The sequence below is a fragment of the Merops nubicus genome, unplaced genomic scaffold (assembly GCF_000691845.1).
Source record: "Merops nubicus isolate BGI_N331 unplaced genomic scaffold, ASM69184v1 scaffold21895, whole genome shotgun sequence".
NCBI lineage: Eukaryota > Metazoa > Chordata > Aves > Coraciiformes > Meropidae > Merops > Merops nubicus.
Window position 1 is genome coordinate 1 of NW_008611887.1, and position 24,045 is coordinate 24,045.

At 36.2% G+C, this 24,045-nt stretch overlaps 1 protein-coding gene across 1 annotated transcript in view; it reads left to right on the top strand.

Annotated features, from left to right (window-relative positions):
- Positions 1-4: 4 nt before the first annotated feature.
- Positions 5-24,045, top strand: part of SNX14 (sorting nexin 14) — a gene marked incomplete at its 5' end in the record, with an annotated part of 44,932 nt that continues 20,891 nt past the window's right edge. Inside the window, 15 exons of the mRNA XM_008941380.1 lie at positions 5-79; positions 878-954; positions 1,067-1,145; positions 4,953-4,996; positions 10,103-10,190; positions 14,379-14,463; positions 14,943-15,099; positions 15,390-15,465; positions 16,294-16,338; positions 16,434-16,514; positions 16,661-16,775; positions 18,666-18,821; positions 19,107-19,231; positions 20,299-20,357; positions 23,806-23,832. Coding sequence (XP_008939628.1) covers positions 5-79; positions 878-954; positions 1,067-1,145; positions 4,953-4,996; positions 10,103-10,190; positions 14,379-14,463; positions 14,943-15,099; positions 15,390-15,465; positions 16,294-16,338; positions 16,434-16,514; positions 16,661-16,775; positions 18,666-18,821; positions 19,107-19,231; positions 20,299-20,357; positions 23,806-23,832 — 1,289 coding nt within the window. The remainder of the gene's footprint in view (positions 80-877; positions 955-1,066; positions 1,146-4,952; positions 4,997-10,102; positions 10,191-14,378; positions 14,464-14,942; positions 15,100-15,389; positions 15,466-16,293; positions 16,339-16,433; positions 16,515-16,660; positions 16,776-18,665; positions 18,822-19,106; positions 19,232-20,298; positions 20,358-23,805; positions 23,833-24,045) is intronic.

Here is a 24,045-nt window from a genome sequence, read left to right on the forward strand (position 1 = left end):
TGTCTTCACCTTCTACTGCTCGTTGGGGCCGGATTCCCTCTTGCCTAATTTTTTTTTTACAATAAAATATAAGCCCAAGGTAAATATCTGCGTTAATGTTTGTGCGCTTTCTTTAAATTTGGTAGGAGTTCATATTGGGTAGCAATTCTGGTGTAATTCTGGCTGCTTTCAGAAACACCCGTCCCTATGGCTCATATTCACCAGTGGGTAGATATTTTGAAGTAAACACACAACAATTAAGACTTTGCAGTCTTCATATGTTTCTGCATGTCCCATCAAATCTATGTATTTACTGCCAGTTCTGAGCGTTCATGGATGTTATTTTCTTCTTCACTTATTTTTCACTTCTACTCTTTGAGTAGCAAGTAGTTGAGAAGTTATGTAGTTGTATTCGCTTTTATTGAGGCTTTTTATTTTCTGAAGTTGCTCTTCCTTTGTCAATGCAGTGCTAAGTCTTCTTTGCTGATTGTAGCCAAAGAAAAACAAAATTCCGAAAGGAAATTGCTGTTTTTAACTTAAAATGTTTTGATATAGAATTTTGAGGGATTAAAAATGTTACAAGTTTAAAGTTATGAGTAAGTCAAGTTTTGTAGTGAAACCAGCTGGTCTTTTACTAGACCAGCTGCTGAACAGGGAGTTGACTGGAGATGCGAAAGGGTATCTACCTCCTCCACTATCTTTTAGTGGGAGTGGTTTTTCTATTTAGTTCAGTTGTTTCCTATACTCCGACTTGTTAAGCTTGCTGGGAGAACAGCTCTGTCTTCATACTGTTCAGTTCTATGTAATTGTATACCCTAAAAGGAAATTTATGAATATATTGGTGCGTTAAGAGAGGTGTTGTTTTGAAGAGTAAACTTGTCCAAATATCTTCTCTTAGCAGTTGGAACTGCCGGAGCTATTTCCCCATGGTCACAGCTGCGCTGTGTGCGGCAAGGTCAAATGCAAGAGGCACAGGTAAATTAAACACATGGCACTGGTAAGCTTAGTATTTTTTAAATTTTGCACACGGTAGTAGGAAACCTTGAATTAAACATTGCTACATCAACTTTTCCATGCTCTCCTACAGGCCTACCCTGCTTCTGGAAAACTATCAGCCATGGCTGGATCTGAAAGTGCCTTCCAAGGTTGATGCATCACTCTCAGAGGTAATTGCAGCTTAATTTCTGTAGTACCTTGAAATTAAGTGAGTTTTCATTAGGTATCTTTTAGACTCTTACTTCTGGTTCAGTAGTTAGTTCAGGTGTACTTCCTATGTATGTTAACTTGTTCCTATAGAAGTCAAATCAAACAAATATATACACTGGGAGCAGAGAGGTGAGGTGGCCTGGCTGTTAGCACAGATGTGACTGTTCCTGTAGTTAGCATGCTTAGAACATAGAATAAGCATCTATGTCAATTTGGAAGTGTACAGGACCGAACAGTTACAGTTGAACATGTCTGATTCTGGAAAAATTAAGGATTTCAGCCTGCTTAGTTTGAAGCAGAGGTTGAGACAGTTTGCTTCAGCTACAAAATTTCTGTAACAAAAATAATAATGTGCTGGTTGGTAGCTCCTTAAAATCATCAGACAAAGCTGTAACAAAATCTATCTAAACAAGAAATTAGTGTATTTACTCAAAGAAGAGTAGCATAAATACCTGTTTTTTAATAAGACTATAAATCAGGACTTTTGTTTAATTCTTTTCCTTTTGAAAAGAGCTAGCTGAAAATAAATTTTTCTTTGAGTTTTATTTTTTTTTCCCATCGATTGAAATATATTGGCAGCTAAATAGATAAACCTTTGTCCTTTTGTAAAGCTAGGGAAATACACAAGCTTTGGAGTTCTGTAGTAGCAGGATGAACAACTGGCATGACAGAAGTGACAAGATTCCTGTGTGTCAGCTCTGGCAAATAACAAGATGGTGTATGAAGTCAAAGCTGTGTGCGTTTGTGGCATAAGCAAACTCTTTAGCGCAGCTGTGTGTGATGGTGTCTCGGGCACGACCCATAGGGAAAGTACAAGAAGTATGAAAACCTGAAGGGAAGGACAGACCGTTGAGAAATGTTTTTAAAAAAACACAGATAACAACTTGCTGACTTCCTTTAGTTTAACGTCTTCTACAGTTTTAGAAGCAAGCATTTATTGGTTTAGAATTAATCTATTTTTTAAAAATAAGTTTAGGCTCAAGTGAATTAAAATAACAATATTGCTGAATGTAATTTCAATAGGTATATTCTTGTAAGCGTTTTGTTTTGATAATAAAATGTAAAATAAGTGCTTCTATGCATGTAATAATTGTAGAATTTTTGGGTAGCAATTAGCTGTGACAGTTTACAGAACGATGTGGTAAATGCTGGAGAACTGAAAGTTTTCTTTTTAGCATAAATGGGAATTTATCACTAAAAAAAGTTCTTTGCAGTGTGTTACTCATAAGAGATAGAATATAATTGGTATCTACTCCTAAGGGTGGTCTTTAAAATGCGTTGCTGCACATTGGCATTATGTATTTAATTGCTGTTGCTGTAGTTCTGCTTTTACCACAGTGGTGTGGGGCTTTTCTTTACTGTTCCTTTTTACTCTAGTGGCATGGTCATGGCCCTGCTTCGTTTAGCAGCCTACATGTGCCTTTTGATTCCTTTTTTTGATTTGGGTGCTTAACTAGGGGAAAGTGCTGGACCTGAGTTCTGTGCCTTCCTGGCACAAAACAATTAGAGGGACTCAAACATTTAGTCTTTGAGCCACCATTTTCACCTATGCAGGATACTATTTGGAATGAGGAATCTCCCTGCATTGTTCCCCGTTCCAGCTCCTCTATACTGGTTAAAAGGGTAGCAGAGGTTCTGCCCACACCATATTCTTGACCGTCTGCTCTGAGGTTGCAGCATGCAGTGTGTGCCTGGAATTAGATAGCCTGCTTCAGCTTGAAAGGAGACACTGCTCCTGTTTTCTTTTGTGGGTTAGTCATACATTACAGAGAAGCTGATACAGTGAGAACTGAATTAAGATGAATGAGATTCCAAAGGAGTGCAGAGTGCATCTTGCTTCTGAAAAGCAAATACTTGGAATAATTCTGGGATATTTTTATTCTGGATTAGTTTTTCTTGCTTTTGCTTTGCAGGTTGAAAAACTTTTGCAGTATTTTCATTTCCAAGTGTTTCTAATTTGAATCAGTTGTGTAGTCTTTAAGCTTGTGTTTACAAGTGCTTACAGAATAATTTAATACAGTCAAATCAAGATAGCCAAGTTTTTCCTCACAAGCATGGATTTTTCTCTCTTGGATTGTGATGACAGTTTGTCTCACTTTGTAAATTCTTAATCTTCAGCAGCCTTGTTTTGGTTATCTAGCTGCTATATGTGGTTTAGAACAATAAGAAGAAACAGTGCTTGGACTTTCCTTCCCTTTTCTTTTATGCTTATTATGATAATTGAACTCTAGATTGCCGCAACAGCATGTCTAACAGTATTTGATAGTTTTGGGTGTATCCTGTGCAAAAATAAGGTGGTGACCTAACTATAATTTAATTTTGAGTTTCTAATCCATAGTGCTTTATGTTAATTTCTGCAGTATTTTCTTCCTTTTTGAACTGGGGTGTGACATTTGTTGGTCAGTTATGTCGTGTATAATTTCAGGTACTGCAGATTGCATAAAGGATAATTTAGTTCTGTGTACTCAGTGTCTCAGTAGCAAGGACTGACTAGCTTGCCAGTGTTGCAGTGCATGCTAGAAAATAGTTTCACTTTTTTTTCTTTAGCTGCTGCTTATATTTCTACCTGCTGTATTTGGTTTTACACTTGTAATCCCTTTCCAATTCCAAACTGCTCACACATAGTAGAACCAGTCATTTTGCAAAATGCTTGAAAAACAGGTACCCTTAAATGAAATGAGTCATCTTTTATATTTAAAATTGGAGAATAAGACTTCACAGACAAAGAAATTGTTTATCATTAGCTGTCATTCTTTGAGACATCCTGTCTACTCTGTTGGCATGTGTGTGCAGTGTGAGCAATTGAGCTTAATTAATAGTGCTGGTGTTGCTAGAAGGGTATGGGTGCCTTGCTTTTCTAGTGCTTTATGAAGGTGCAGTGGGTGATGCAACAGGTTCCTTATTTACAGAATCACACGGACACAGTCCGGAAGGCTCATAGGGTTCATGGTAAAACTGTGTGGGCAGTATACCTTGGACCCCAGTTACTGGCAGTCAGTTGCTTGTATTTTGCAGTGCAGATGATTTCACAACTTAGCTTCTCTTTAAGCTTCAGTACAGAACATGAGCACAACAAAGCATTGTGTGTAACTGCCCCTGCCACATCGTGTGTGCAGTAAAAGTACAAACAGGGACAGCTTGCTGTGTGTCTGGGATCAAGGCATTTTTTATTCAGGCCATTTAGATAACTTGAGTTCTAGAGAATGTGTTTTGACCCCTGATACTGGGACTAGTGGTATGTGGACTTCAGCTGCATTTTGAGTTAGTTGTCTGTCTCTGTGCATGCTGCCTTTGGGTCTTTGGCTAGTGGGATTATCTGCGTGGCATTGTCCTGTGGAAGTATTACTTTAAAGCCCTCACAGCATGGCTGTGGCAGTGAGACAAGAGAAACACTGGCAAGTCTGCAAAATGTGCAGCTGGAAGTCAGTTACTACAAACATGGGATCAAGCTCAAAAAGACCATTTTTCATGGCATTTGCACAACAGAGTGGCTATGACACTGTGCTTCATGTTGTGGACAGTATTAGTGGCAACTAATTTTTTTTTTCAGGTTGAAATCTGAAGAAACCATCACTTTGTTGCTGTTTGCCCAAAGTACTGATTATTATGCAAAATTAATGATCTCACAATAGGATTGAAATGTATATATTTGTATGTTAAAGTTTTATGAGATAGGAACTTCTAGTCTGATTTTTGGAAGATGTTTTTTAACAAGGATTTATGAGAAACTGTTTATTTTGTAATGTGGTTGTCTTTGTTCTGCGCAGGTGCTTGAGCTAGTGCTGGAAAACTTTATTTATCCATGGTACAGGTATGAGCTTTACCTACAAGTTGCTTTTTTTGACTGTCATAAATATTTGTCAAACTGGTTAAGACATAATCACCTGGAAAGAAACACTTCTGTTTCCTTAGCAAAATGTAAAGCATACCTTTAAGTGCTACAGTTTCACTGTTTTGTTGCCTCTTAGTAGAGTAAAACAGATCTTTTGTTAATTTTGGTGTGATAGAGGTGGTTCTGTAATTTGTATTTCATCCTAAAAACACTTTTAGATTATTCATTTTTATATGTTAGTTTTTTTAATAACTCTTACTTGAAAGTACCTGATTAAAACCTGTTTAAAAAGCTCAACCCCCCTAGAAATTTATATCCCGATTAGAAGCTTATTATTCTTTCATACTGATTAAAATACATTTTTTTTAAACATTAAAAAAAAAATCCATTTTTAATTAATATAGAAAAGATATTTTTAATACATATTGTGGCCTCTTTCTTGCAGAACATCTATAGACTTGCTGAGTTTTAAGACTGAGTGGTTATGCTGAGCTGAATAGAGTAGTACTGTATAAATAAGTTTAATATATGAAGGAAAGGCTACAGCTAATTATTCTTTTACCTTTTTCCTTCATGTATTTATTAGGCCGTCAGCATACATTGTAAGAAGATATTAAAATATTTTTAATTGATCATGCTGGCATTGATGTGTTAAAACATTTTGCCATAACTCCGAATTTGACTTTTTCATTGGATGGAAATTTCTTTTGTGCTAAAAGAAATTTATACCTTTTTTTTTTTTTTCTTTTGTTCTATGCTAGTTTTCTTCTACCTCTATGGGTTCTAAAATTTTCAGGGCAGATCTCTTTGCCCAATTTGTTTTTAATAGCGGCTGGTACCTGCATGTCTCACGTCTGTCTTTGTGTGACGAATATATTGAAATCTAAAACTGAACTGCTTATGCAGACAGCAGAGGGAGCTTTTGCACCATGTATTGTAAATTATCAACTTGGAAAACTCAAGGTTTTTAACTCTCAGATACAGAAAACTAGAGCATGTTGCATTGAGCTGTTTGATAAAGTAACAAATGCGAGGGAACCATCTTCTTTATTTCATAACTTAAAGTTAGATTTTGGGCTAGTGGAAAGTATCTTCAGTGTCTTTCTTTTGGACTGACAGGGAAGCTTGGCTTCCACATACTGCTTGCATCTCTGACACCCAAGACCAAGTGGAATTCTGGAATACATTGTATAGTGGGAATGATAATATGCATAGTTAGAAGTGTAGTGCAAAATACACTTGATAGGGAGCAAGTCATCCTAGCTTCTACTACATCTTGCCCTCTGGTGAGGAAGATGTTCGTGCACTGTCTTTAGTTTAAATGGCTGCACCTCTGGATTTTGAACTAGCCCCATAAATTCACACCATGTGGATCCAACCTAATAAGCTTTCCATCAACCTGAAGTACTGGACGTTCAGTGAGCTTCAGTGCAGTGATAGCTGAGTAATTCTGCAGGAAACGACCTGATCCTGAAAGTCTTACTGGCTTCAGCTTAATGGGACTAATGCAGACCTGGTCTGACTCCCTCTAGACGTTCCTGTGTTCTCCTGTATTTACAGCAACAGTTGTGCAGGGAGGTCTGAACAGTGTGTCTGTGTGCAGCCTATTGAGGTTACCTACTGATGTCTAATAGAGCATGTTAGTTCTGACTTTTCCTGCTTAGGTGTACCTACACAGTTTGCATAACTTGGCTCACCCTGGAGAAAGAACTCTCGCATTTGTGAAATGTATTTTCTGAGATAACAGATCTCACTGACTCTGCATAATTCTTCACAGGGCCAAATCAGAAGCCCTTGCGTCCAGACTGTCCTTATTTAACAGCATGGGCAACCACCAACAGGCAATTCAGACTTGTCAGACTAGACTGGTAAAACAGTTTGCTGCTTTCCATTGCAGAAAAGTCTGAGTGTAATTCCTGATAGTTATTCCAGGAAAAGTGGATGGAATTTACGCAGAAGCTACCTCTCTCTTTTTTGCCTTTTTTAAAATTTTTTTTTTTTGTGCCCTGCCAGCTGATGCTGTCTTGCAGCAGCTTGCACTCTGGTCATGAGAGAGGTAACAGGACTTGCTTTACTCAGGAGCCCAGGAGGTGCTAACAGCAGAAATGTATGTTGCAAGATAAAATCATAGTTTCGTTGCTCAGGAAATAATGTGTTACAAGGAGGGAAAAGCTGTGCTTTATGTTTGTGTCATTAGTAAACTGTGTAAGAATTTGTCATATTTTATTAGCAAGTTTGTCTAGAGACAGACATCCCTAAACATGGATCTGTTTAGGGGAATGAAGATTAGCACTTAAATGCCAGTGAACTCTACTGAAATAAGTAGTTATACCAATGTCCAGTTTTTGTTTGGTGTTTTTAAAAGTATTTATGATGGTTGTATTAAATATTTGTTCAGAATTTTTTCAACTCTATGAGAAGAATAGAGGATAGATGTAATAATTCAAGTTTGCAGAGCTACAATACGCTGGTCTGAGTCTGTTGGGTGTGCTGTGTGCTGTACAATAAAACCATATAATATCTTACTTATACCAATCTAATTTTAAGTAGGAGAGTTCAAAGTTTGAATGAGTCACTCTATTTATTGATTTATTTCTTTTTGGTTGTTGATGCTTCTGCAACTCCAGTTCTCTCGGACTAGATTAGAATCCAGTAATTACCACATTTTTGTAATACATTACTATGGAAACATTTGATCGTGACTCAACCCAGTCTTTATGGAGCGGCTTCTCTTTTAAATGCATGTAATGCAAGAAAAAATAAGGGTTTTTGTTGTTACAAACAATAGTTTTACAGTTTTATCTTGAACTTCTTTTCACCAACCTTTTGATGAGAGTTGGCCAAATTTCGTAAGAATAATTGACACACAGAGGAAAAAAGTGACGTGTATATGGTTTTCATTTATCAGTAGATCCCCTAACACTTTGCATGCAATAGCAGTTGGGTGTAACTCTTTTGAGACACTGGACTTGGTAACTGTTTACAATTAACAGACCAAGCCTTTTTCTTTAGCAAATCTACATGTTACGCTGACAGTTGTTTTAAAGTTTTTCCTCAAATTCTGGGAAAATGCAGCTGATTTAAAAAAGTGTTTCCAAGTGAGTTATTTGGACCTTGCGGTGTGTCACTCGAGATTTGAGACTTTGCAGATCCTTGGTGTTTTTCTCACCAGTCTTCAGTCTGCTGGTGATGAAAATAATGTCTCTGCAAACCTATGGTGCATTGAGAAAGTACGTGACATAAAGTCATAGCCAAGTGGAGTTAGCCAAGATACTGGTTATCCAAGTGTCAGTGAAATAACTTCTTGGTCCAAATTACTTCATGTATCTTGATGTCTGTCAAATACTAGTGGTACAGTCACACAATTTGTTTGCTAATCCTTTGGCTTCTTTGACAGTGCATTTGCTAACCATATTGCTTCCAAAATGTTAGCTGCCGATCTTAAAACAAACCAAACCTTCCCCTGCAGTATTATCTGCATGTGATTAGCTGCTGGAGGATGATTGTATTCCTTAGGCCAAGCTACTTTCTTTGACGTGCTCTTTTATGCAATTAGTTGCATATTTTGACCATCAGGTCACCAGTATCTGTACTTAACAATTCATCTTCAACACGTATTTGAACGCTCTATAACCCAGGCTAATATATTTTCCTTTAAAAAAGTGGATGCTGAATAAAGTAAAATGATGTTATAGGCATAACATTTGTTTTTCAAATCTATTGTTGCTGCTTGTAGAGATGTTTTTAAATGCAGATAATATGTGCATTTACTACATATACAAACTCATTACCAAAAAAATTATATGATCGTTAGCTGAAGCAAGATATTGTTTTCTTTGTTGTGTCATTACTCAGCTATTATAGTGCAGTTTAACTGGTATCTCTAGTCATACTCTAATGTCCATTATACTGGAATGCTGGTAGATTTTATTCTTTCTGTTGCATTTTGTGGCTTGCTGTTATGTTCTTTTTCCACAGACCTTAGTCTGTGTCCAAGACTTAGTGTATTTCACATTTTCATTCAGTTTCCCCCAAAAGACATGGAGTTGGACATTTCTCTTCCTGAATCAACATTAATTATTTTTACCATGATATTTCACTGAACATATTTTATTGTAGCAGATGAAAACTTGCAAGCCGGATAAAATGGAGATGTTTTGACATGCTGATTTGGGAATCTGTTTAAATTTTTCTTTGCTTCTAAGTAGGAACCAAGTTAAAAAATTTCAGTTCTACTCCAAGTAGCTATAGGTTGAAGTTCTTGTTTTGTTTGTAATGGATAATTTAAAAAAAAAAAAAAGGTTTTGTCATTTGTTGGTTTCCTGTGCTGTACTTTCTATTATAGGAAACGGCAATCTCTGTTTAGACCAAAAACAGGCTTAATTTTATATTTAAGAGAAAGGATATTATTGTATTAAATGGCATCTATGTATTAGAACTTGCTGAAAAAGTACAGTGAAAGTTTTCTATTGGAAGAGACTGAGCTGAATTACAAGGGATGTGCCTACTTCTTCAACAGCATCCTGGGAAACTAACAATTTTATAATAAAGCTTAAACAAAAGAGCTTAAAGCCAAATTTGTACTAAACCAGAAGAAAAATATTTGAAATCTTGACGTACAGAATGTCATGTAGTATGCAGTATAGAAAATCTAATTTTGAGTAGCTTAACTGGGGTATGTGCTTGCAGTACTGTTATTTGAAAGTCTTTGCTGACACTAATTCAGCTTCACTTAATGCCACTGAACCAGGAAGCATTTGCATATGTGGAACCTAAGGTAGATTTTACTCAGCCAAAGTCATGCAGACAGTATTTTAAAGCAGGAGTTGGTATATAATTCAAATTTACTGACACATTTTTAAGCTATTGTTGTATACAAACATAGTGGAAATGCTGTGTAGTTTACTTGAATAGAAGACTGCTTGCTCTCTGCCCACAATTGGTAGCTTTCATTTCAGTTTAATACCCACTGAAGTGTAACCGCTGAATTTCTTTATTCCAGCTTACAGTATCCAAAGGGTTGTTGGATTAATATAAATGTATTTTATTATGTTCTCTTACATGCCATGTTTTACAACGCTGCAGAAATATTACTGATGATGAATCCTCAGTGGATGAACTGAGGGGCACACTGCGTTTCTTCGCGTCTGTATTGGTTCGGAGAATTCACAAGGTAAGGCGACTGAAAGGTATTAATGTTGGGTTTCCATCAGAAAAAAACAGTACAGATAAGTATCAGTTTCTTTAATTTTTTTAAAAATGATGTTTCCAAAGTCAGTCTTAGGGAGACTATAGGCAGTTTCCATCTAAACTTCTTCTTTGTGTTATCTGTTCCTTCCTTCTGGAGTTTATCCCATTCCTGGTTATAAAACATCTTTGAAAGTCCATCTTTGGAAGTGCTCAACATCAGATTGGATGTGACTTGAGCAATCTGGTCTAGCTGAAGATATCCCTGCCCATGGCAGGAGGCTGGATTAGGTGGTCTTCCAAAGCTGCCTCGTAACCCAAACTATTCTATGAATTATCATCCTTGCAGGTGGGTATATATTTTAAACACCAGTGCAAGGCACCATTAAAACCTTGGGATGATCTTTTAGCTGTCTTTTAGTGACCTCATCTAAGTGGAAACAATTCTGAGAATTATTGTGAAAGGAACTATTAGAAAATGATTAGCAGTGTACCTGTCTCATAGCGTCTGCTTGGTTGACTTCTTTAAATGCCTTACATAATCTACAAAGAACAAATTTTTATCAACTGAATAGTTTAATATAAGAACCATATCTGTCTTAATTCTTATAGTAATGTACTTCTTAAGAAACATTCAGAAGACTAAGATTAAAAGCTTTTTATTTGCTGTGATCAATATGTTAACACATACTTTTCTGATAAAGTGCTTCTAGTCTGTTGTACAGGAACTGCTTCTAACTTTGTGGCTGCTCTGAGCAGGGAGAGTTGCTAACTCAGTGTCTAGATTTATTCATTGCTGGCTTCTCTGTTGGAGCAACTACCATAAATGTGTGTCTTTTTTCCCCTCCTTAGTAACAGCAATATTTCCAGAGCTACAAGTTGTACATGTACTCTGGTCATGACTAACAGCCTGATTCTGTCCTTGTTATATATCAAATCCAGCTGACTTGCTTGTTTACTCTAACTCAAGCACGTTGCTTTTTGAAGCGAGCATGGGGAAGATTACGAAATGTCCATGTAGTGCAGATGGTATATGGAGATGTGGAAGTGGAGTAAGTCTTTCAAAGTGAAAATCTAGAGCGAGGTCTTAAAATGTAATTTGGAGTGGTAATACATGCAGGTGTTTGTCGCATTGTTTGTAGATCCATTGTTGATTCAGAAAATGATGCTGCTTCCTCTGTTTATCATGTAATAAGTTATTAATCGTGTTGCCTCAGATCAGCTATAGCGTCTTTAAATAGTGTGTTAATTTACCCTACCTGCCTTTGACAGTAATGAAGTAAATGTAAATATCTTCAGTCCTTTGTATCTGGGTAGATAATATGTGCAACAAAACCTTGAGATGTGTACAACTAATAAGCACTGTCAGGGGAACTACAGAATAAAGGTCATCACAGAAATGCATTTTTCCTTTCGAATGTTTAGATTTATTTCTATCCGTCCTACAGAATAATAGACTGTTGTTTTTTTTTTTTTTGTCTCTGTGTGAAGTGGTACAGATATCTCAAGCAAAAAGATACTTGTAGTAACTTGGTGGTTTGGAACAAAATTGAAACTTGGCATGCTCTGTCATGCAGGGGAGCATGGTGTCTCATCATATGCTCTGGTTTTCAGCTAATTCTTTTTTTCCGTTGAGCAAGTGTTTCTGTGTGTACACACCCACATACAGGTTCAGACAGCCTCAATTAATAGTTGTGATGTATATACAACTGAAAATGTTGTGCATAGAAATCAGAGTTGATATGCAAGTTGCAAATAAAATACCAACTTTTTGTCATTTCAAGAATCCTAGTTTAAAGCTTCTGTAATTATCCAAAAAGGATTATGACAGAATGTTTTGTAGCCTTTCAGCTATTATAGTGTCCTTTATAAATTCTTTTGAAGATAAATTAATCACTGATTGCAAAATAAAAGTCTAATACCTTTGCCAAACAGCTGTATTTTGATTTGGACTTATTATTATATGCTTGAAAGCAACAGAAAGGAAAAAAAAAAATTGAGATAATTTTTTTAAAAATTTGGGAACTACTGCGTGTAAGAAAAACAAGACTGTTTTCTTCCTTTAGGTTGTATCTTTATATGTTTTTGCCAAAGAATCTTCTGCTTTTGAATTAAGTCAAAATTACAAATTAATTTGGTGAAAATAATTATTTTGTTTTGTGCTTAAGGCTTCCCAGGTGAATTTTTCTGGAGCGTTGTTGTTGAGCAGAGTAACAAGCACTTCAAGCCAGTCAGCTGGAATACCTCTCTCTTTTTCTGCCAGCCCAACATGCTACTGCCCCCCCAAAACAAAACCAAAGCAAATAAATCCAGAATTTTCCTTGTTGTAGCTATTTCTGGGTTGGTTATGAGTTATGAAGGGAAAGTGAAGTGTTTTCCCTTTGTATAGTATGGTATAGATAGCCATGAATCCGGCTGAAATTTTTGTCAGAAGTTAATAGTGCCTACTGTAGCATCAATAACAATTTGTTTTCTGCTGTTTGACTTACCTCTGCAGGAATAAACACTCCCCTATACCTGTATGTCACAGGAAGATCTTGATTTATTGAAATTACTCTTGAAATGTGAGTTGCAAAGGACAGGGTTTTTCAATTCATGGGAAGAAGCTCCTACTTTCTTGCTTCTAAACAGAAGTTGACCATTTGGTTAGTTACTTTTAGGCAGTTCTAGTCAATTATACTAGCTTGTTTGGGCTGGCCAGGTGAAGTCATAGCCGTGCACCTCGGTTACTGCAGTGGAGTGTGCAGGAATACCTGCTGCTCTCCTTGCACGAAGGAACAGAAAACTTCCCTCTCACTTCTGGTGGCCTTTGCAATTACACTGTCTCATCTAGCAAGAAGCACTTCTATGCTTCTGCTTAATTACTTGAGGCTGTTATTTGGCTTATTATTGAGGAGGGACAAATTCCATTAGCAAATAAACTTGTTCAAAATTTGATACTTCTGAACATTTGCAACGGTTTGTGCTTCTCTGAGACATCTTTTGCTCTTGCTTAAAATAAAGGGCATGCAAAGTGTAAATCAGTTTCTGTGTAAGTTTTTGTGGAAACTGCTGCAGCTGATAAAGAAGAATCCCTTGAAACTGTACAGGCTGGGGACTGACTGGCTGTGGAGAAGAGCTCTGCTGCAAGGACCTGGTCTCATGGTAGACAGTAAGCTGAATGTAAGCCAGCAGCATGTACTGGTGGCAAAGAACACCAACAGCTGTATTAATGAACAGAGACAGTTGATCAAGAAAAGTGATTGGCTGCCTTTACTGGATGCTCTTTAGATGGCATCTAGAGTACTGCATACAGTTTTGTGCTCCCCATTGCAAAGGAGATACTGACAGAGTGGAGCAAGTTCAATCAAGGGGCTACCAAGATGGTTAGGGCCGGAGCGTTTGACCTGTTGGGAGGTGACTGGCTTCATCTTAGAAGGTTTTCAGCACCAGGGCGGGTACAGCCCTAAGCCCCCTAATCTGAGCCTGGGCTTGAGCAGCAGGTTGGCCTAAGATATCCTGATGTTCCTATGTGCCTAAACTGTTCTATAATTCTCTCTTCATTTTCGTAGCCATCAAAGTATAAATGCAGGACTCTAATACAATCCTTGATTAAATCATATGTGCTTTTTGTTTGGCTATGATCACATGATATTGTTGGTGACACTAACCATTGTTTTGACTCAGTAACTCAAATTTTCTTCTGGTTCTGCCATCACCTGAACTGTGACATTTTTTTCTGCATATAAAGAGGGAAGAGGGTTTCGCTTTGCTTTTAGTCCTTGCGGATAGGACTGCTGAGGATTAAAGACCACAAGTACTAGAAGCAGAGCATTGTTAACTTGCTTTTGATGGTGGTCAAATCTTCATGTAGAACCAGGCTTCATATATATGTGACTCTAAAGTCAAGCTGCATTACTATAATGATTGCAGTGGAGAATCATAATGGGAATGAGTTGACAAGAAGTGTGTTACCAGTATTGTTTACGACTTTTAGTTCTACATGATGTTGTATGCTTTGCCCAGAAGTGTGAGCATATTGTCAGTTCATCTAGAGAATTCATGGATTGTTAAGAGTTCAGTTTATGGTTAGAATGGGGATATATAAGCAAATTTACTGTAGCTGTTGTCTGTAATAAATTTGGGGAAAAAAAACCTGAAACAGTTCTGTTTCTATTTTAAAACTATTCTGTAGGTGGATATTCCAACTGTTGTAACAAAGAAAATGCTCAAAGCAGCAATGAAACACATCGAAGTGATAGCCAAGGCCAGGCAGAAAGGTAACGTGAAGACTTCACTATGTTATGAGTTTCAAAGGGCAAGTATAAATGTTTCTTTTTGTATGTTTATTATTAGATTTGATAAATATTTTCATCTTCACTGTCTTCTCCTTAAAAAAAAGGGGGAAAGGGGGAGGGTTTCTTTTGCATTTTTCTTTTGGAGGTTGCAAAGACAAATGCAGTGTTTGAAGAACTCAACAGCTTGATTCTTCTAGTAATTATAAATGAGAAAGCACCCTGGAAACCATGCAAACTGCAATTGTTTGGGGAAGGAATTTTTATTTCAATGTGAGGTTTTATTTTTACAGAGCCAGGCTTCAAAGTGTAAGCCAAGGTTCATTTGTGAAATTTTCAGAATTGTATCCCTTTGGCAGTTGTGTAGGTACTAGAAGTATTAACTTTGTAGCTGAAATGAAAAGCCTCTTGTTTCAGGTCTTTCTTATTGTGAAATAACTCATAATATTGTTTTTTACTTGTAGTAAAAAATGCAGAATTTTTACAGCAAGCTGCTTTAGAGGAATATGGACCAGAACTGCATGTTGCTTTGAGAAGCCGAAGAGATGAACTTCACTACTTAAGAAAACTTACTGAACTTCTTTTTCCTTATATTTTGCCCCCAAAATCAACAGAGTGCAGGTATAGAAGTTTAGAATTGTGTTATTTAAAGTATCTGCGTACTGTTTGGTACAGTAGTTTTGGGGGGTGGAAGAATGAACTTCAAAGTCATCCTCCCCATCCCTCCTTCTTATCACTTTGTAGAGTTCTTGTATTGATCTTAAAAGTATTCTAGCATGCTTAAGGTATTATTAAATACTAAAATATTTCCCAGTAATAATATATAATAGTATGATAGCATTTGAAACTTAGAAAATTATGTAATCTAGTATTGGTTCTGATTTCTTTTTTTTTTTCTTTTTTTTTTTCAGATCCCTGGCTCTTCTGATAAGAGAGATTCTTCCTGGTTCTGTTTTCCTTCCCTCAATGGATTTCTTAGCGGATCCTGTAAGGCTTTGGAGCACAGGAATAGTTTTAATTCACTCAATATTACCGTTTTCCTACTAAGTATGTTGTGATAAAGCACATGATGCACAATGAGTTATTTGTTGTGCACTTTGACTAGGAAAAAGAAATCTTGTGGCCAGTGTTTTTGTTTGTTCATTTTAACGGCTTTGAGTGCTTAGCTGACTAAAATCCAGTACTGACATGATCTTTTAAGCATATATTTTTAATTAAGGACTATAGTTCCTGTCAAATGGGAGAATGGTGTGCTAGTATATGCAGCTTCAAATTGCTGTAGCTACACTGAAACAAGGGCTCAATTGTTTGACCTCTAGCTGTATGTATCTTTATAGTAGTGTAAGTAAACCAGCTATATTGAAATAACTTCTTTTGTCCTTAGTTCTCCAAATAAGAGGCCATTTATTTCTAAAGATGGAACACTACCATCCTTGTCTTTATTTATGCATGTATTTTAATAAGCAAAATTGAAATACTTGGCAATATTTCACCTGGCTGCATGCAAAAGGTGCTGTAGCTCTGGAAGTATTAGTAATTCATTAGATCTGCAGTAACAGGAAAGATAATTTGTAAAGCTTTCCTCCACTGGGTAAAGAATGTTTCTGTGGAGGTCTCTTAAGAAATTCCCTGACTTCTAAATACTTGAAGAGACTGTTGAAGGTCAGTTCTCAAACATGTCTTGCCAGTCTTTGGCTTTTTTAAAGTATTAATATGCTCACAAGTTTAAACTTGGGCGTAACATAGTTGTAAAATGATTTAAATCAAATTTGTTTAGTTTCTTTAACATTAATTTTGTATTGTGTTTTCCTGCAGGACACTGTCAACCACTTGCTTCTGATCTTCATTGATGATAGTCCAGTGAGTACTGACAAAGTTAAAACAGTAGTAATTTGTTCACACATTAAGGAAGCTTTCTTACCCAGCTGTCTCTTCTTTTTTTTTTTTTTCTGCAGCCTGAGAAAGCAACTGAACCTACTTCTTCATTGGTTCCATTCCTTCAGAAATTTGCAGAGCCAAGAAACAAAAAAACATCTGTAAGCAAAGGCAACATTTATTTCCTTTCCTTTTTTCAATAAGTGTTTTACTTCACCTGCTGTTTTTCTTGTACAACTCTTTGCATTATTTATGTACTCATTAAAAGTTGGAAAAGTGGCCGACTACTTTTTTTTAACCTACTCAGGTACTGAAACTGGAGCTAAAGGAGATCAGAGATCAGCAAGACCTTTTATTTCGGTTTATGAACTTCCTGAAACAGGAAGGGGCAGTCCATGTGCTGCAGTTCTGCCTGACTGTAGGTAAGACTGCATACATGTGCGGGGGTGTATTTGATGATCTTCAACATGCAAATGCTTAAAGCTTTTAAAGTGAGTATTCAGTCTCAGAACTAGGCAGCGTGGTTAAGCAAGAGATTACTTTTCAGGATCTGAGTTCACTTAAATATGCCCGGATTCTTGAATGCTAATCTTGGCAATGTTAATGTTGGTGTGGACTGTAGGTCTTAATTCTGTTTCTGTTTATTGATAAAAGTTATACATTTTATAATAGAATATTCTTGTAAGAAAAAAGTTCTGGTCACTGATATAAAGTACAGCTGCCTTTTTTTTATATGTGGTTGCTCAAATATTTCTAAAATGAGCTGTTCCTCTTGAGAAACTGATGTTCTTTTAGCTCTAAAATTCTGATTTCTGTAGAGAACAGAAACGTAACAGGAACATTAAGGTGTTGAAACCTGTTCAGTACGCTGTACCTTGGTTATGAAGGGTGTGTTTGATTGTACCATTACACAAGTTTTGTTTGAAAAGCCTTCTACTTTCCAATGTTAAGGCTCTCTGTGAAGTTTCTGTAAGTTAGCGTGGTTTATTTCACCTTTTTTTGTCAACTAGTAGTTAATACTGGCTTATCAAAATAATGCTTTTGGTTTTAGTAAACAACTTCCTTGTTGCATGGGAAATTGCGGGTGTGTCTTCATATCCCAATCTCATACGTGCACCAGGAAGATGTGTAATTCAATTAGATTTTTATCTCATAGAACATTGCAGAAATCAGTAATCATTGCATAAGAGAAATACAAATAATCTCTGTGCTTATTATGTGTTCATAATCCTGCCAAACATGTTGGCTGTTTGTCAGGAAAACTTCTTCTCCTTACCAGAACTCCAACAAAGTCATTACCTGTTCACTGCTGGTGGTACCTGCAGGGGATTTAAGCTGATCCTTCTCGAGCTGCTTCCTCTAGCAGGAAGGTTACTGAGACTGTCTGTTGCTTATTATCAGTCTTTTTTTTTTTTTTTTTTTCCCCTGGGTAAACCTCGGCATTTTCTTCCTTATAAATGTCTCTTGCATTATCATAGGTTTCCAGTCTGTGTATTAGCTTTTAAATAATGATATTTCACTCTCTCAAACTATGCTGTCCCAAACTGTCTACTGTAGGTGGTTCTTCATAGAAGTATTTCTGATAAGAAGTACTTAATGAGGATAATAAACAAGAGAAAAAAAAAAAAAAAAGGGTCTTGGTAGACTTTCTTTGAAAAAGTGTTGTTTTTTCTGTTAATTGAAAAATTAATCAAACTCTTGCCTTGTTTTCCCTTCTTTCTGGCCAACAGTCACGCTGTTAACATGATGGGCAAATAAATAAAGTAGGATTGCACAATAATTGAGCTGAGTAGAATTTTTGTTTTGGCAGGGGAGGTTAATTCTCAATTTAGTCTAATATTAAAGATATTGAAAATATTACAAATTATTTGGTCTTGGGAATGAAATACGAGCAGTGTAGGCAGATGACTGGTATAAAGAGCTGTTGGGGCTCTGTGTGTGCTTAGCATGAACTGGAAATTATGCTAAAAGAAAACAACAATTTACAGTTTGGTAATTTAGGCAGGAAAAAAAACAACCCGTTCATTCTTCTGCCAGGAACAACTTTGTAGATTTATCCTTAATATGATAATGAATAATTAGTTTTAATTGCAATATAGTTTTAGTAATAATTTTGCAAGCAAATCTGAATTACAGTTAATAAGAAGGCAGCTACCTTATTACCTGTTATTTTGAGATGTCTTTGAGATGTTTCAACTAATTTTAAAGTTTTACAAATTACTGTATCTGCTGAAAAATGAGTTGATGTTATTGATTGCTTCAAGATGCTATTTGCCAAGTTGATCAACAAATGCCTTTGTTTTCCTTCTCAGAGGAATTCAATGACCGAATTTTGCAACCAGAACTATCAGATACTGAAAAGGTGTCTCTTCATGAAGAAGTACAGAAAATTTACAAAACTTACTGTTTGGATGAAAGCATTGACAAAATTAGATTTGACTCTTTTATTGTGGAAGAGATTCAAAGAAGTAAGTTTGAATTTGAAAAGAATAATTTATACTGGAATTTAAACGGCATTCTGTAATGAAGTGAAGACTAATTCATCTAAATATAATCAATCTTTACTTTTTTCATGGTTTTAAAAATTGTTACCCCCTTGCTATATTGTGCTTAAGCATTGTTTTGTCAGTTCCTTTCCATTTTTTATTTACCAGAATTACAGTAGCTTGCAAAGCAATCACAAAGACCAGAAAAAAAAAAAAATTATATGCTCATATATATACATTTCAATTTATATTTGATTTTTTTAATAGTTGCTGAAGGCCCATATATGGAAGTTGTGAAACTTCAAACTATGAGGTGTCTTTTTGAAGCTTATGAGCATGTACTCTCTCTGCTTGAGAATGTTTTTACTCCTATGTTCTGCCACAGTGATGAGGTAAGTGTGAAAAATTTGAAGAGTAGTCTTAAAGCAAGATTGTATTTTTTTTAGGATACCATCTTCACAACAGTCATGTGCACGTGGAACTGCAAAATATGTCTTCATTTTCCACTGTAATTAGCATGGCAAAGCTGGGACCAATCTCTGCAAGAAAATTGGATTTATTCTAGTTAACAACAACAGAATAATAAAAAAACCTTCATTTTTTTGATGTAACAATTTGGGTATATCACTGCTATTACAAAATCCTCTCCACTCCTCCTTTTATAGTTGCAAATTTTGTGCAAGAGAAATCTGTGATAACAGTATTAAGAATCTATTTACTTTTTAAATTATTATGGTACGTAAAGAAAGATACAGAGGTTGTGTTTGGGTACCCTCAGCCTTACACATTCCAGGAGCTAGAACTCAAGTGTCTGTTTTCAGGAAAGTCATTCAAAGCAATTTACTAGGCATTTAATATTGTTCTATAATTGAGTTCTCAATGAAAGTTTAAACAAACAAACAAAAACAAACCCCCACGCTGCTATGTCAGCTGCCTAAAGCCTTCTAATAAGAAAGAATTCAAATGCAGGCTGGGCCTGCAATCTTGTACCTTTTAGAGTTTTTATGTATAAATCTGGTTGCATGTTAAGCTTCTGTCATTTATTTGAGGCAGAATAGATGAGTTGTCTTGGGCATGGGTAGTTACCTTACTTGGTGATATTCATAGTAAAGTGTATTTCTCAAAAATGGTATCAATGGTCATCTTTCCTGTAGCAGCTATAATACTTAAGATGCTTGATTTTTTTAAACAAGGAGGAGACATGGATTTTGGTGCTTGATGATGGCTTTATTTTTCTTTTAGTAATCCCAAGACTATGTAAAGTGAAATAAGTAGCCCTGGGAGCATGTATTGCGAACTTGGTCTGTCCTTTTCCAGATTAATATTCTAACTGCTAGATTACAGCCAGCTTGCCTTTTACTTCCATTCGTGTTCCCCAAATGCTGCAGTGTCATTGCATAGTAACCCTTTCCTCAGGTTGGTCCAGTGTTTTCTTTGATACCTTATTTGTTTGTTGTAGTACTTCAGACACCTTTTAAGAGGAGCAGAGTCACCAACACGGAATTCAAGGTTTAACAGGTAGGTACAGTAGAATCTTTTAAGTGTTTGTCCTTTAGTTGAAAGCGTAAAAATATTAAACCATAGGAATCTTGCTACTGCCTAATACTGACCTGACTGAATTTTTAGCTTTGTTTTCTTTTTTTAAATGGACAAATTACATACTGAAGGAGCATGCAATATTGTACAATATGTCTGTTTGCTTCGAAGTGTTTTACATGTTAAATTCTTTAACGTGATACAGATCTCAACATTTGAGAAAGGGAAAGGGAAAAATAAATGTACGGTAAGAATAAGGTAGCATGAAAATAGTGGTGTTCAATTGACTGTATATATACAATATCATTTTGTTAGTGCAAAGCTGGGTCTTGGATTTCAGATCTTAAAGGGATAACTACAGTGTACATGCATCTAACCAGCCTAGTCATGCAATGGGCATCTCCTCATGTTGTGACAAGGATGGTTTGCCATTTCTCCTAGGTCAAGTGTGTTTTCTGTCCTCAAACTCTCTCAATTCATTGCAGAACTGTAGAGTCAGAAGCCTTGTTTCTGGGGTTTTATCTATATATTTACAGTCCACCTTCAGGCTCCTTTGGAGAAGGAGAAGAGCATCTCTTGTGGTATGGATGGGTGATCTTCCACTGTGTGGTTGGGTTGAGTAAGCTTGAGGTCTCATAATTTCTTGTCTTTCATTTTATGCTGGATGGCTCCGTCATAGTGTCACCCAACTGAATTGCTCTTAGGGTCTACCCAAAAGAAAGAAGACTTCAGTGACATGGTCTGTAATTTGGATAGGCTTTTCTTTCTTGGTATGAAATAAAATCCACAGTACTGTAGAAAGTAATAGTATTTGTCCTCTTAGTTTACTCTTCTAGAGGAGTAATAGCTTTAGTTAATTTTTTCTGCTTTCGTTAGAGATACAACTAGTAGCAGCCCTCTTAATCTGCAGCCTACTGTGAAGTGCATTATCATGAGGTTACTTTCTCATCTGCTAGTGTTCTTCAAAAAGTACATGATTCTCTTTAATGTATCTCCATTGGTGACATGCATTATGTAGTCTTTATAGGTCTTGTAGATCCAGGACTCAAGCTTTGGTGTTATGCTTTCTCAGACTAGTGCTGACAAGCTTCTGTTTCTTGGCAAGGTGGCATGGAAGGCAGCTAGACCAAACTGTATTTGTCCCCTATGGGATACCCCACTAGGAATGGTGACCTTAAAATATGCTCCAGCTACTGTGGAAGATGGCTACAGGATTTCATACAGACCTTTGAATAAAGTTTCTTTCCCAAAATTATTTTTATCAGCAGTTGAAAGTATTCTGTCATACACTTCTTAAATCTAGTTAAGGTATGAAAATATTTAGGTCACTTCCTTGGTGCTTTGCTTTCCAAAACAGAAATGGTGAAATGAGAGACAGTCTATACCTGGAGTTTTTGAAACGTCTCTGGCTACAACATAAACAAATTTTGTTTTAGGGACTGTTAGAACATATTCTTCTGGAGTTCAAACAGCATCCATAACATTACTGAAAATGTATCTGGTTTACATTTCAGAATTATTTGAATGCCCTGAATGTATATACTGGTTTATGATATGAGATACTATATGTTCCTGAAGAGGTGCCTCAGTGATTATTTCCATGAAAAAGAGGTTCTATCTGCAAGCAGTTTTCCTGTTGCTTTGGAGTTTCCCTCTGCAGAATCTGGTACAGACAGTCACTGCCAAAGGGGGGAAAAAAAAAAAAGGTTACTTATGAAATTATACCAGATGTTACCCATATGCACATACTTTATTCCGCCTTCTCTTCCCTGTTCTAGCATTAGTTCCAGTTGAGAAAAATTATATTCGAAGAGGTGATTTTTGTTTTCCGTATCTTTCATGCATTGCTAGTGGTACTGTGTATTGCATAGATACTGCTGGTTAAAAACTCAGATCAAGTAGCAGATAAGAAATCTCAGTGGAAGTATATGTGAGTAATGTGTTGAATGATTTCGCTTACTGTAAGACAAGAAAATTATGGAGCAGTTTTTCTAGAAAATACAAGTGGGAAGGTAGGAAGAAGTGACTATCAATGTGTAATTTCTGGTTTGAATCACTTCTTTGAACTCTACAAAATAACCATAACTTTCTGTGTAACAGATAGGACAAGTAATGTACTATGGAAACTGCTAAGGTAACATACGGGAAGTCCAAAGCGTTTTTGGAGTGTAGAGAAGTCACGTTGAGGATATTCTGATAGGTTGTGTCAACAGTTCTACCTAATGTTTAATGTCAGTGTCCAAGGTCAACTGATGTTTTAAGGTCCAGTTCTGGTGAATTCATTTTGGGGGTGTGAAAAAAAGGACAAGAATTCCCTCTCTCATATTTATGCAATTATAATACGTTACTACATTACTTAAAGGTATTCTGTGTTGGAAGTCTAACAAAAAGAAAGGAAAGCCATTATGTGATATAAATTCCCAGATTTCTGGATAGCTCTGTCTGCCTTCATTTTCTATACAACATGAGCAGATAGAAAAATAGATGCATCTTGCTTTCTCATTATTGGGATACGAATAAAATTAAAACATTTTTCGAGTAGAAAATATATTCATAATTTTGGGGAGTGGTTAGGAGTAAAACTCACAGAATTAAGTCTGTGAACAGTTGTGTACAATGTGTAATTGTTTGTCACCATCAGTTCCACCTTGGTAGGTTATGTTTCCAGTTTCACAGTTAACATGACTGAAGACAGCGTAAGATGCCTTAGAATCAGTTCCTATTGTAAAACAAAATCTAAAATTTGAATGTGTTAATCCTATATCAGTGTATCCAGAATTGGGTAGCTCCAGTGAAATAAAATCATGGGTGCAATGACTGTATTTATGGTTAATCCATTTAAACATCTCGGCTGGAATTAGTGAGTTGATGGCCAAGGTGTTGGTTCCATGTGCCAGGTTATGTAGAATGTTAAAAATACATGACAGTTCTTAAAATCTGGTGTGTGTGTGGGATATATACTAATACTGGGTTTTACTGTAATATAGGAGTGTAGGAGATGGTTTTGTTATATTAAAAAGTCCACAGCCTTTTCTTTGTATTGGCCAAGTAACTAGATTCGCACATGATTTCTGAACATAGGTTATAGGAAGAGTTAGCTGCCTCTTTGACACTACAGGTAACTAAGAATCAAAGTAATTCTCTGTAAGTAGTAGCTGCTTGTGCTGAATGTCACCAAAAACCTAAAAGTTTCAGTAAGAGAGGTTTTACACTCAAAATTGTGCTGATGAAATGTGCAGGTACTCTTCATATTTCACTTTCTTAAGATTTCGGGTCAGAAACTCTTCATTGTACCACATTTTTTTATTAATGACGGTTGAAGCCTATTCAGTTTTGTTAGACTAGGTCTGTCAAATTTGCAGGTGTTTTTTTTTTTTTTAACATTATTTTCTCCTGGGCTCTGAGGTAATTTATGTGCCTGTTGTTGCAGAAGTAGCCTGAGTTTGGATGACTTTCGGTAAGTCTAACACTGGATAAATGTTATGTGTTAGCTGTGCTGCATCTATCATGACTGCATCACAAAGCCTTTGTAGCAGCAATTAACTGTCCATTTTATTTGTGAAATGTGAATGTTGTCTTTGGACTAAACTGCATTTCTCCCCACAATAAGATTAACTCCCCACATCCTCTTTCACAAGTTGTTTAGAAATTACTAACTTTACAAGTTTGC